The sequence below is a fragment of the Medicago sativa genome, chromosome 8, assembly GCF_051527215.1.
Source record: "Medicago sativa cultivar Bolivia chromosome 8, Bolivia_mono, whole genome shotgun sequence".
Lineage (NCBI taxonomy): Eukaryota > Viridiplantae > Streptophyta > Magnoliopsida > Fabales > Fabaceae > Medicago > Medicago sativa.
In genome coordinates, this window is record NC_140756.1 from 67,091,463 (window position 1) to 67,105,133 (window position 13,671).

The window sequence follows — 13,671 nt, forward strand, 5'->3', positions numbered from 1 at the left end:
ATGGCGGCTGTAGCAAAAGTTGAGATGGTGCTTTGCCCCTCTCAACCATCAGATTAATCTTAACACCCGTGAATAGTGCTGGAGAGATTGAAGGAGAGAGCACTGCAAGAGAGGATCCGTGTGCTAGTGTATACTAAGTGAATTCGTCAAAAAAATGAGTAGGTATCCTCTCACTAACAATCCTTTGCTCATTTTTCATATTTGTTTTTTTTTTTTAAGGAAAAATACAAGAGCCATTACCACTGGAACAATGCAACGCGCTCCTCGTATTTGTTAGTATTATCATAGAATTAGTTGGTTAATATTACTACTTAATGAGATGTTTCATATCCAAATTGATGCTGATAAAAATCACATACCAACCCAAGTTTGAAATCCACATAAAACAAAATATAGTTGAATTTTTCGGATTTCCTTTTGTGGAAACCGCTCAAATCAAATTAAATTTTAGAACAGAATCAAATAGTGTGCGATGAAACATGCGATGTTCATTTATTTTTAAAATTTACATGCGATGTTCCTTCAAAAAAAAATTAAAATTTACATGCGATGTTCCTTCAAAAAAAGTTGTCAATTTTTAATTTTTATTAAAATACTCACTGGTTTAACTTATTTATTTCTACCATTTGATTTGTTTCAAACTTAATTGATTGTAGTTATTTGGTAATGTTAATATTCAGTATATTATAATTTGCATCAAACATGAAACTTTACTGTGACTTTACTGTAACAAAAAAAAAATGTAACTTTACCATGACTTTATAATATTGAGTCAGGATCCGTTCACACTAGGTGTAAGTATAGTGACTTACACCAAATCTCAACAGTTAAATTAATTTAATCTAATGGCTCTCATTTATCAAATTAAAAATATCTAAACTGAGACACATACAATTCCTCTTTGTTCTCTTCTACGTTCTAATTAAACCAATTCATAGCCGCTTCCCAAACTTGTGGTTACTCGGTTGAGATTTCCTTTTTTCTACTGTAATCATAACAAAAATTGTCATGGTGAACCTTTTGATCGATGTCACTTTCAATTTTTAGTGTAACTTTACTATTTTGTAACTTTACCATGACTTTATAATATTGAATCGGGATCCGTTAAATGACTTACACCAAATCTCAACCGTTAAATTAACTTAATCTAATGTCTCCCATTTATCAAATTAAAGAACATCTAAAGTGAGACACATACAATTCCCTCTTTGTTCTCTTCTACGGTCTAATTAAACCATTCATAGCTGCTTCCCAAACTTGCGGTGACTCTGTTGGGATTTCCTTTTTTCTACTGTAATCATAACAAAAATTGTAAGGGAAATGCTAAAGAGTGCCCTTGAGGCATTGGTTAAAAGGATAAAAGTAGAAATATTTCATTGGAAAATAGTGAAAAATGATGAATTTTACTTTTTAAAAGTTAAAATATTGTTGAATTCAATGCAAATATATTACTTTTGGTTTAGTTAGCATAACCTAGATTGTAATGGTGAACCTTCATCGATGTGATGAAATTAGGCAATCACCTGAATTTGTGACTCTCAAGTTTGATCAAATTTGTGGCCTTGAACCAATATGACAATTACATCAATTTGGGTGATATATATGGCATCAGATGTGCTTTTTTTTTTTCACGTGGAACAATGATAATGATAATTGAAGCATCACTCTCATCAATATTCTTCTTGAAGATGAAATATTTAAGAGATGAAGGTTTAGCAGTAGAAGGTTGTCAAGATCTGCACTTTGTTGAATTAAGTTTCGCAAAACCAAAAAAGAGGAGAAAACAAAGAGGAATTGGTGTGTCTCGCATAATTTGAGGGATGAGAGCCATTGAATTAATTTTTGTTAACGGTTGAGATTTGGTGTATAAGTCATTACATTTATATTTGGTGTCAACGGATCATGACACTATAATATTAGTGTTAATAGAATTTTTTACAATTGCATATTAAATCAATAAAAAATGATCAATATAAATCACATCGAATCTTTTGCACCTCGTTAATTTATAAGAGAAAAAATATATGTCCAACCTAATTGATATACCCCTTGTCTATCTTTTGCACCTCATTGATTTATATATAAAAAATAAAAATGAAAAATCGCATTCAATCTAATCATATTTTCTAATGAAGGCATCCTAAGGTCGTATGTTTTTTAATTGGAATTGCCCTACCAGTCCATTATTGTCCATACAGGTAGGTAATGGTTTATCACCTTCCTTCTAACCTAAATAGAAAGCAATTAATACAAAGCAAAAGTGAGAAAGGGACCATTTTACATTTAGATTAGAACCGAAAAATTGTTACTAGACACTGTTAGTGTCTAGTAAAACAAAACAAAGGCTTTAGTTTTGTCCAATTATTAGACACTGTTAGTGTTAGGTGATTCCAACCAACTTAGCATTTATGAGACCATCACGGCACCATAAAAATCCATGTTCCACATACGGTGAGTGTGTAAGATAGACATTGTTGCAGAAAATAACAATAAAAAAATCATCACATTAATCCTACAATGAACAACATTGGTGTGGAAGTAGAAGAAACTGTAAGAGAGTTGAGACAATACTTCAAAACAAGAAAAACAACAAGTGTTACATGGAGAAAAAACCAGCTCAAAGCTCTACTTAACCTAATCCATGAAAATGAAGATGCTATATCTAAGGCTCTTTACCAAGATCTTGGGAAGCATCCTGTTGAAGCTTACCGTGATGAGGTTATAATTATTTTAGGAGAAGGGAAAATTATTATTAGTATGTTATATATGTGTTTTATTTTTATTTTTTAGTTTGATCTAAAATACAGTTAGTTATATATTAACTGATTTACTATGTCACATATTCTTCCATATCCTTTTTCTTTTTATTATATTTTCTTAAAATTTCTATCCCAAAAAGAAGAAAAAAAAAATACTTAAAATTGTGTTGTTTTTAGTTCTTGATAGAGTGATTACTTTTGTAGATTGGAGGGGTAGAAAAATCAGCACAAAACTCTTTGGACTGTGTTGAAAAATGGATGGCTCCTAAGAAGGTAGGTTATTATATTTACTTTTTAAAATTAATTTCCCCTTTAATATATTTTTTTTTTTTTTTGTTATAATCAAATCAAAGTGAAGGGATTGGGTACTCCAACCTGTATCAATTTCTTATGTCTAAGCTGCACAATGACTAATTAACTGTTACATGTTCTGGACACAGTTAAAGTTTTCAGCTGATTTGTCCATACTTTTGTTGTTGGACTTATTATGTCCAACTATTTTCACTGTTATTATGGATAATATTGCAGAGCAATATTCCTTTGCTTTTCTTCCCAGCAAAAGGAGAGTTACTGCCAGAACCACTTGGTGTAGTTCTCATTTTTTCTTCTTGGAACTTTCCAATCAGTAAGTCACAAAATTTCCTACCCCACTTTTTTTTTTTTTACTCCTTCGTCCCAAAATATAAATAAAAATGAGTTAACAAATTTGATATATAAATTTTTGATTTAATACATTAACTTTTGTTTAGATACATCAACTTTGTTTTTATATTCAGTGCTGTTTAAGCTAATGTCTTTACTTCATGAAAACATTAGTTACAATTTAAGGTAAATTAGGTGGGAAGACTAATTAATGCAGGATAGTTGAGATGCAAATTAATTAAACTATTAACAAGAAAAAATAATTAATCCCTTAAAAAAAATTACTAATACTCCCGCACGATATTCTAAAGTGATTGAATAATTTTTCTTTGAGAAAAAAGTGATGAATAATTTGATACATGCTACTCCCTCCTGTTTTTGTTATATGAAAAAATTCACATATTTAGATTTATTGAATGATTGATGTATCTAGTCTATAATAGACCAAATACATCAATTATTTAATAAATTAAAATGTGAGACAATGCGAGACAAAGTGAGTACTTGTTACCGCCACTATATATGCTGCAGAATTGTTCATGTACATGTCTTCAATTCTTCTAACAAAATTAGTATTTGTTAGAGGGAAGCCATTGTGATTGCTTTTTATTTTTACATTGTGATTGCTTATACACACACAAAAATTGAGTAGAAGATATTAGTTAAGTTATTGTTGATACAAAGTTTGTAAACCTTTCTATTACTTCAGGAATAAAAAAATGCTCAAAGATTAAGTTACTATCTGACTCGTCAAGATTTTAATCTAACAGCAAGACGAGGATAAATTTAAGCTCTAGAATGCTTTGATTATTGTCAAACTTTGGTATTTTAAAATAAGCATAGATAAAAATGCTAATACATTTACACTATGCAGTGTTGGCATTGGATCCAATAATTGGGGCAGTATCTGCTGGAAATGTTGTAGTTATAAAACCATCAGAGCAAGCTCCAGCATGCTCTTCATTTCTTGCCAATATCCTTCCTCACTACTTAGACACTAATGCCATAAAGGTCATTGAGGGTGGAGGAGATGTCTGTCAACAACTACTGCTACAAAAATGGGACAAAATATTCTTCACTGGTACTATTATCAATAACAGCCAAATTCTTTGCACTAAACTTTTGGAACATGCAAATATTTACTAGTATATACATTTTAAGGGTCTCGTTAACGAGTGCCTCCAGAACACTCTTTAAGCATTCTAAATTAAGTAATTATTCCATAAAAATGTCAAAGTTTTTAATTTTCAATGCAGTTTATTACACAAACTTACACAACCATTTAAAATCCTTAACTAGTGCCTGGTGGCACTATTAACATTTCCCAAATTTTAATTTGATTGGCTCGACACTCATATTCTTTACTTTGAATTTGAATTCCATGAGTCAGCAATTCCACGCATTCATGCAGTTAGCACGCCGGTAACCATTGGATTTATTTAAAAATAAAATCTACATTGAAATCTAGATCATTAAATCTCGATCCAACGGCCGGTTATGTGTTAACTACGTGGATGCGTAGAATTGCTCACTGCATGCGATCTATATTCATTTCCTTTTGCTTGATGGTTTATTCGCTTATAATCTCAAACTGAATTCTTGTTCTAGATTTATCTCTGCATGGTGTATGACATTTTCAGGAAGTCCACGTGTTGCAAGCATGGTCATGTCTTCTGCTGCAAGAAATTTAACTCCTGTTACTCTAGAGCTAGGTGGAAAATGCCCTGCTATATTTGATTATCTTTCCAATCCTTCAGATTTTAAGGTAGTTCACATAACGTTTACTATCAAATGTTTAAAAATTGTTCGTGACCACAATTGTCGTCACGGCGTCAATATTTTTTTTGTCTCTACACCTGTGGTCACATGGACTATATTTGACTATAATGTTTTGCAATATCATGCGACACAAATACAGTGCGACTGTGATTTATAAAACTTTGGTTATTATGCATGTCACAAAATTGAAGATCAAGGTCTAACTTAGTTTCATTTTTACGAAGATGGCAGTGAAAAGAATAGTAGGAGCAAAGTGGGGAGTCTGTAGTGGACAAGCATGTATAGGAATCGATTATTTGCTTGTTGAGGAGAAGTACTCATCTGAATTGGTATATTCATTGTACATTATATGCTGCAATTTTTTCCTGAAGTTTTAATTTTCTAATAGTAACTTAGTAAGTCTTTTGGTTTTTTTCTTTCTAGATAGACCTATTAAAGAAGTTCATGAGAAAATTTTATGGTGACAACATGATGGAGTCAAAGGCACTCTCAAGAATAATAAATAAGCACCACTTTGAGAGATTGTGCAATCTTCTTAAAGACCCTCTAGTTGCTGCTTCAATAGTTCATGGTGGTTCAGTTGATGAAACAAACCTGTAATAGTAGTCTCTTCCTATAATCACTACACATTAATTTCTCTTTTTTCATTTTTCTTGTTTTTAATTTTAAGTATACTTGCATTATTGTCCTTTTATTTTCACTCTATGTTTTCAGGTATTTGTAGACAAATGTGTACGCATCTTTGAAAACAAGAAATAAAATGAAAACAAATGAACAGTTTTGCAATTAAAATAACATCAGAATGTTTTCTATTACTAACCAATGAAAGTAACTGAAGTAAATAGTAGTCAAATTAATTTATTTCATCAGTTTCTTACAACTTTGTCAGGTTTATTGAGCCTACAATATTGTTAGATCCACCACTAGATGCTGAAATCATGACTGAAGAAATCTTTGGTCCACTACTTCCGGTGATCACTGTGAGTATCAGCAATTTCTCTTTCATATTCTCAATTCTCACATACAATGTGATCATTTCTTTGAATACTTAACTTGCCATCTATACAGGTGAATAAAATTCAGGAAAGTATTGAATTTATAAACTCAAGGCCAAAACCTCTTGCAATTTATGCATTCACCAAAGATGCAACTTTCAAAAAAAAGATTGTATCAGAAACTTCCTCAGGAAGTGTCATATTTAATGACACACTAGTTCAAGTACTGCTTCTCTTACTTCACTTAATTTCCATTTTGAACCCGTTTGATACATATTACTCTCTCCGTCCCGCAATAGATGACCCATTTGAAAATGTACAATTTTGACCTAACTTACTTTGACCATATTTTTCTACTAATATACAAAGATAAATAATATCATATAAGATGTCGTTAGATTCGTTTCGATGAGTATTTTCAAAATATCAAATTTTCATAATTTTTTCTATTATTCGAGATATTTAAGCTCAAAATTATGCATTGGTATGCGTAATAGAGTCAATTGTATCATGTATTATGGGACGGAGGGAGTATAAAGGATGGGAACTGGTTAAGGAAGTAAAAACAAAAATTTTAAGTTGAAAATAATATTTTTGAGGAGTTGACTGGACAACTTTCAATACAATACTACTATATTTGCTTCCTTAACCCGTGTCCGGGGCACCAATTAGCATTTCTCTATAAAGACTGATTTTTATATTCAATAATCTGGAGATTTTTAAACAAAGTTGAATCTATCGAATGGTTGTTTACCATAATAAAAATCACTGTTTTTTTTTTTAAAATAAATTATTGAAAATGATTTTCTTTGCATGTGCAGTTTTTATGTGATACACTACCATTTGGAGGTGTTGGTCAGAGTGGTTTTGGGAGGTACCATGGGAAATACTCGTTTGACACATTCAGCCATGAAAAAGCTGTATTGCATAGACACCTTTGCCTTGAAATTGAGCCAAGGTATCCTCCTTGGAGTAAGTTCAAATTAGAATTCCTCAGATTGGCATACAGACTGAATTACTTTGGACTAGTGCTACATATGGTGCTACATATGTTAGGATTGAAAAAACACAACTAGATCAATTCCTCAACTACAATGCTTCTCTATCTCAAATATCTATTGATTTGCAATACATTATAGGCTTTGTTGTAATAAGAAAAGCTCTAAGTAGTAGATTCATCTCCCACCGTATTTTCAGACGCCTTTCACCGTGGTTTCAAACATGTTCTCGATTTAATTGTTTAAATTAATAAAATCATATTCTAATTATAGATACTTTTAAACAGTAATTATGTTAGATTATGTTAATTTTATGACCTTATCCTTGTTTGTTATCGTATTATCATGTATTATCTTAATCTTTTATTGTGAAAATTGGGTATCATTAGAGATGAATCCCTCAGATCAAATAAGATCTCAACAAACGACAAAAGTTTTAACAATCTTGCTTTCTTATAGATATGTGTATGTCATCCTAATATTCAAAAGAAAATTATAAGATTCCTCTCAGCACAATCTTTGTAGTGGTGCACCTTCCACAACCAAATACTCTGTTGTTTTTAGTTCCTCTTAGCCATATTGTTCATGTTGGTAGTCTACACGATACATGAACCTCAGGAACCAGTGGTGGCTTTGTTTCTTAAGTAATGTGAAAATTTTGATTGATGAGTATTGATTGCCCCCAGTCGTTTTGTTCTTCATCAGACTCATCAATCAAAACACAATACTTCAACAACGAGCATGTCCAGCTACTTAATTTGGGAAATTAGGGTTTTTTTCTCTCTATTTATTGGTCAAAACGGAAACAAAAAATGAATGTGATTTGATACAATAGAATCCAAGAAAGGGTGTCTCTAGTACACTTTTAAAGGCATGGAAACTGGGTGTCTTTAATGTTTGTGTTCATTCACCAAAAAGTTTTGCAGTCAAAGGGAGGGAGATGCTCGGCTCTTGGTGGAAAAGAAAATAGGGGAGAGAAAAATTTAAAATTTAACCTTTGGTTGTGTATTGTACGTTACCTATGGTAGCAGTGCATGAGAGGATCCAAATCAAGGATCACACACTAAAAAAATAGTGCAGCAGTGAATAAGAAGGAGCGGTTGCGAGATCTTTAGGTTTTATAATCAATGGCAAAGATAAGATTCGAAAACCAAAAAAAAGTTACAATGTGCAACATGAGGAGTGTGTGTGCACCAATAGTCTCACCATCACGACTACAACTACAAAGCAAGGAACAAGGAGTCATCACAATGGAAAGTCTTTTCCTCAAAAGGTTGTCCAGCTTTGAACTCTCACCCAAACTCAAGTTTTGTTTTGGCTATGCTAAATTTTCGTCTACAAGTAGTACATGCGATAACTCACCTACATGCATATTACACCCTTCAGCTTAGAGGTACCACTCTGTTGTATCGTTGCATCATCCATGTGTCAGGATATAAAAATCAGTTATTTGCTATCCGCTACTCAGATTAGGAAACAGTAATCCATTCTATCAATTCAAATGGACATGCGCACACGAAAGGCACACATGGCATAAAATCGTTAGAAAGAAAAGCAATAAAAAGGACCAGTTATCAGACATGCAAGTTAAACACAATATTCCAGGTTTGTTTCCTCATACCATCAAATGAGGTATAATTCCAATTTACAGGAGATTTGCTAAGCGTTTAAAGGCATCCTAGTTTCTCAAAATGCCTTTCTCCACTTAATATTTATCCTTTTTGAAAGGATAATCCTCTATTCTAGTTTTGTGAATTTATCACCAGTTATTATACTTTATCATCATGGAACCACCATCTTGTCTCCTTGGGAGATCTTCCATTTCTACAGTTCTTTACATAGCGGTCATTATCTTCAGGCCGTTGCTGTAGAAGAGATCAAGCCAGAGTTGTTAAGTAAATTGATATATAAAACCAATGGATGATACATCACAGCAAAAGATGCCACACGCATTCATGCATGTGTATATAAATACTGAAATTATACCGAAAAAACAAAAGGACACGCAATATGTACAATAGATTCACACCTTAGCGGGTGAGCTTGAGAGCATTGAGAGAATGCTGATGCATACAGAACTAACAGTCATGGCAGGGGACCAAGAATCATACAATATATCTGCATAATTTCATAAAATATCAAACATCAGCTTACTGCTAAATATTAGACCCTAATCAATCATGTTATTACTTGGAGCTGCTTTCCAGTATAGTACACAAAAACCAATCAAATTACAATGATCTTCTCATAACAAAAAGAATCCAATGAGAATATCATTCTCTATTATTATGACAAGGTAAATATTCCTAATCATCAAATTCACAAAATGGAAAGGTTAAAGCTGAAGTAATTTATGTATCACCGATACTACCAAGGAGATGGAGAGAGCGTAATGGTTCTAATTTCGAGACAAAACTTAATGGTTCTTAATTTCGTTCCAGATTATTAACCACCAAGATAATTATTTTCAAAACAGGATACTTTGCCCCTGCTACATGCTACCATATAAAAAAATAAACTGACTGATTCCACTCATAATATCTAGATGAGAAGGGGTTGATTGAACGAAGAACATAACCACTAACAATTCACAGATAGAAAAATTCCATCTCTTAATATTAGAAAAATTACAGATAGAAACTCTTCAATAAAATTTGACCAACCATGGAAGATATATCTACAAATGAAACATCAATATTTCATTTGGAAAGTTTTAAATATTTTGCAGCGATAACTACCATTCAATTCATCCCTGAATAGATAGGAAGAAACAGAGAAAACAAGAGAACCAACTACAAGCTAAAATTCCGGAGAAATTTGTATGGTTTCTGAGAGTAATACCTCCAGCAGATAAGAACACAACTTTGTAATAACGAAACTAAACTTGACACTTGTGCATCAAAATCAAAATACATGGTGGTTAGATGACTACGAATGGTTGGGTTTATCATTTTGACAGTACATAATAATTTCTCCAAATTTAGGCCTTGCAACTTCAAAGACACTTATATCACTACAAACAAATGCTTAGATGTTTTGAAAATTGCAAACAAGATTTTCAGGCATAGAAACATAAACAAAAGCTTGCATGAAGAAATGTGAGACTCTGCATACAAACTTTCAACTATTCCTAGTGCACACACCAGACTATCAAAGCATTAATATCTCCTTCTCAGGTTCCCTTCAAATTCATAGTGCCAGCATATTCAACAGTAACCAAAATCAAGTCTTATCCCACTAGTTGGAGTTGCCTACCTAGATCCAACGACGTTGTAATGTTCTATCAAAAATCATGTCTGTAGTCAAAACCCAAACCATTAACCTCAAGGTCTTTCTTGATAGTTTCGCCAAATAGTCTTCCTTTACCAAAAAAATTGGGCTACCCTCCATCAAAATTTGCTCTCCATACTACAGAAGCTACCGTCTCCTTCACACATGCCCAAACCTTCTAAGTAGAGATTCAACAATATTTTCTATAAAAGGTGCTACCTCAACTCTCTCTCTCTAATAATGCTATCATTCCTAACCTTAACTCGCCTTGTATTTCTCTCATCGCTGCTAAACTAAATTTATTCTCATGTTGGCATTTTTATCCCGCAACACTCTGTTGCATACAACTTTGTCGGTCTTAGTTGTAAGATAAAAAAATTCTTTTAGCTTGAGCAATGCCTTTGGATATTCAAAGTCATTTGCCATGTTTTTCTAACAATTTTTAGCAAGTAATAGATGTGAATATGATGACTTGAAGGGAACCAACCACAATGAACAATGAAGAAATATTCATCACACAATAACAGTAAATGAAGTGCCAGAATATGAATGGCAGAAAAGCTCATCTTTAAAACCAATAAACGCTAACGAATACAAAAAAAAAAAGAGCAATAAAATGCTGTGCTACCCACCAAGAAAGAGACAAAGTGAAAAAGGTAACAAGAACATCTTACAGGTTAAATAAACGACAAAACTTTACATGATCTTTTCAAATTTCGAGTCTATCTCTTTTTTAATATAGATTATTTTTTTGGCATCATATTAAAATCTGTTGATTTTTAGTTGAGACTAATAGACATGAACTGTCGATGTCGAAAAGGGTACGGTGACATCCAATGACAGCTCACTATTCTGCCACTTCATCCCATTAATTTCAAGTTGCAGTACAATAGTGGACATGTCACAGAATGGTGGATACGATCAATGTCAGTATAAATTATTTTACATTGCCACTACCTTTCCCTTTGAACTCTAATGAGATATTATTAATAATGCAAAACTAAGAAATTTTGACCTCTAAAGATTTGTTCTCCTCTGAAACAAAGTAAATAGCATACTACATACCTAAACAAATATGCCCGTTGCTATAGATATGGGGATGCATTGGGGCCGGATTCATAAATATGACCTGCAAATAACCATCCAAATCCTTAATCATAAATATGCCTGTAACGAAAATCCTTAATCCAATGGCTTATTACACACCTGTGGAGCTTCCATTGGGTAGTGCTCTGGGAAATCGACCTGAAGCTTGTAGGTCTCATTAGCATAAAGTGTACCAGGAGCTCCAATCACTTCAATAACCCACCTTTGAGAACCAAAATAACAAACTGTCAATAACCGTAAGAAAAATGATATTTTGACACACAAAGTTGACATTTGACATCAAATTTTTATATCGATTTGGATGGTTAACAGTAACACTATTCAAATATGTAGTTAATCATGTCCAGTGGATGGTTAATGAATACAACAAAGTGATGGAACTCATAAACCAACAGAACAGAATTAACCACGATGATTTTGAATGTTGTTAACCACAACATCCAAGTGTTCACATATCCATTAATCATCAAAATTGTGTTCAAACATACATGATATTCATCAATCATGATTTTGTAATCAAATATACACTTGAAAATTGTGGTCAGCAACATTCAAAATTGAGGTTAGCTGGTCTTCAGCACCGACACTACTGATCGAAGGTGAAGGTGTGATCGGTCAGTGTCTCACACCAACACATGTGGTTATATATGTCATTTTCTCAGATTATTATTGGTGACGTGCCTGTGTTTGTGTCGTGTCCAAAGTCCTTGTTCGTGCTTCAAGGTTAAATGTGTTTGATAGACGTTTAATGAGTCATGACACCTTGTTATATTCATTAATCATCCACTAAACATAATTAACCACATATTTGAATTGTATTAACCATCTAATTTGTCCAATTTGATGTCAGTTTTTTTTTCTTCTTCAAATTAACAAACTCAAACCAAAAAAATCAAAAAACCTAATCTAAAAAACAAAACTTGAAAAGAGGAAAACAATCCCATACCCATTAGCGAAAAACCCATTTCACCAATTTCAAAAATTCGTATAAAAAACAAAGTAAAACATCAACTACACATTGATTTTAATAGAAAAAAAATAAAATTGTGAAGCATTGATATATATACCTTTGAAGATTATCGCTGACTTTGTAGTTGAAACCAGCAGGAGGATTAATCTGCCATTCAACAAGCTCTTTCTGAAGCCTATTGGAGGCAATCTTACTGAGATTCTGAAACTAAGGAAGAGATGAATTGGAAATTTCAACAAAATAGAATAAAAAAAAAGGAAGAGATGAAAAGGGAGAAACAAACCTTGCGAGAGGAGTTTGAGGAGCTAGTCATGGTTTCAGAGAAGAAGAAGAAGAAGAAGAAAACGATTTTGACCGAAGAGAGAAAGAGAGCGTATCGGTGACTGACTAAGGTTTTACTAACGCGTTTACCCTCTTTCGAAGATACTGTCCTTAACCTTATTTTTTCACTCACGTTTACTTTTGGATTCGGGTTAAATATGTTTTTTTTTCTCTTATATATATATATATATATATATATATATATATATATATATATATATATATATATAAAAGACCCATTTTTCCGATCTTTTTAATGCGTTAACTTTTGAAAATTATTAATGATGTTTTTTTTTATGAAATTTTAATTTTGATTAAAAATAAAAATATAAATGTTTTTTGCTTTTAAATTATAACAAATCAAACTAATCATGATTATCTATTTCAATGAAACAAACAATATAACAAAAAAAAAATATAATCTAAATTCTTATTTTTTTTAATGACACCAACAACAAAATTTATTATATAAAAAATTGATGTTCAAGGGTATAATTGGGATAATAAAAAAGTAAGTATGGATACACTCATCTAGTTTGTTACACTTTTTAAATGGTAAAGAAAAAAAATGGACATTTGTGTTTGTTACACTTTTATTTTAATTTTTAAATTTATTCTTATTTATTTGTTACATGTGTTATTTGTATTGAAAATGAAGGTATTTTTCGAAAGAGGAAAATTCAGCCCAAAAGATAGGGATGGCAAAAAGGGCCATCTCGCCTCATCCCGCCCAGCCAGTCAATAACCCATCTAAAAAGAGGGGGAGCGGGGCGGGCCAACTAGAGAAATAGGGTTAAAAATCTCAGCCCGCCCCCGTTTTCTGGCGGGTT

The 13,671-nt window shown here is 32.3% G+C and overlaps 2 protein-coding genes across 3 annotated transcripts; one reads left to right on the forward strand and one right to left on the reverse strand.

Moving 5' to 3' along the window:
• Positions 1–2,460: 2,460 nt before the first annotated feature.
• Positions 2,461–7,449, forward strand: ALDH3F1 (aldehyde dehydrogenase 3F1). The gene is made up of 10 exons (XM_085739413.1): positions 2,461–2,718; positions 2,964–3,032; positions 3,288–3,384; positions 4,276–4,482; positions 5,042–5,166; positions 5,405–5,509; positions 5,604–5,776; positions 6,070–6,160; positions 6,249–6,398; positions 6,997–7,449. Exons 1-10 carry the CDS (start codon positions 2,518–2,520, stop codon positions 7,249–7,251), a joined length of 1,473 nt encoding a protein of 490 aa, XP_085595539.1. The 5' UTR covers positions 2,461–2,517; the 3' UTR covers positions 7,252–7,449.
• A 1,193-nt stretch (positions 7,450–8,642) lies between these two features.
• Positions 8,643–12,972, reverse strand: LOC146900740 (putative ubiquitin-conjugating enzyme E2 16). Of its 2 annotated transcripts, none has more exons than XM_085739414.1 (6): positions 12,804–12,972; positions 12,618–12,727; positions 11,650–11,752; positions 11,509–11,572; positions 9,203–9,291; positions 8,643–9,038 (listed from the first exon to the last, which is right to left on the reverse strand). In XM_085739414.1, exons 1-6 carry the CDS (start codon positions 12,831–12,833, stop codon positions 8,943–8,945), a joined length of 492 nt encoding a protein of 163 aa, XP_085595540.1. In that variant the 5' UTR covers positions 12,834–12,972; the 3' UTR covers positions 8,643–8,942. The 2 variants fall into 2 exon arrangements, with proteins under 2 accessions (XP_085595540.1, XP_085595541.1); XM_085739415.1 differs by having other exon boundaries at positions 12,618–12,721; positions 12,804–12,962.
• Between the last annotated feature and the right edge of the window lie 699 nt (positions 12,973–13,671).

Bases quoted from the DNA above. Each gene is read 5' to 3' on its own strand.
- ALDH3F1 (XM_085739413.1), top strand. From the start codon at position 2,518: ATGAACAACATTGGTGTGGAAGTAGAAGAAACTGTAAGAGAGTTGAGA. The intron at 5,167-5,404 runs GTAGTTCACATA...ATTTTTACGAAG, and splicing joins CCAATCCTTCAGATTTTAAG to ATGGCAGTGAAAAGAATAGT. The intron at 6,399-6,996 runs GTACTGCTTCTC...TTGCATGTGCAG, and splicing joins TTAATGACACACTAGTTCAA to TTTTTATGTGATACACTACC.
- LOC146900740 (XM_085739414.1), bottom strand. From the start codon at position 12,833: ATGACTAGCTCCTCAAACTCCTCTCGCAAG. The intron at 9,292-11,508 runs GTATGTAGTATG...GAAATTATGCAG, and splicing joins CAACGGGCATATTTGTTTAG to ATATATTGTATGATTCTTGG. The intron at 9,039-9,202 runs GTGTGAATCTAT...TCTCTTCTACAG, and splicing joins TCTCAAGCTCACCCGCTAAG to CAACGGCCTGAAGATAATGA.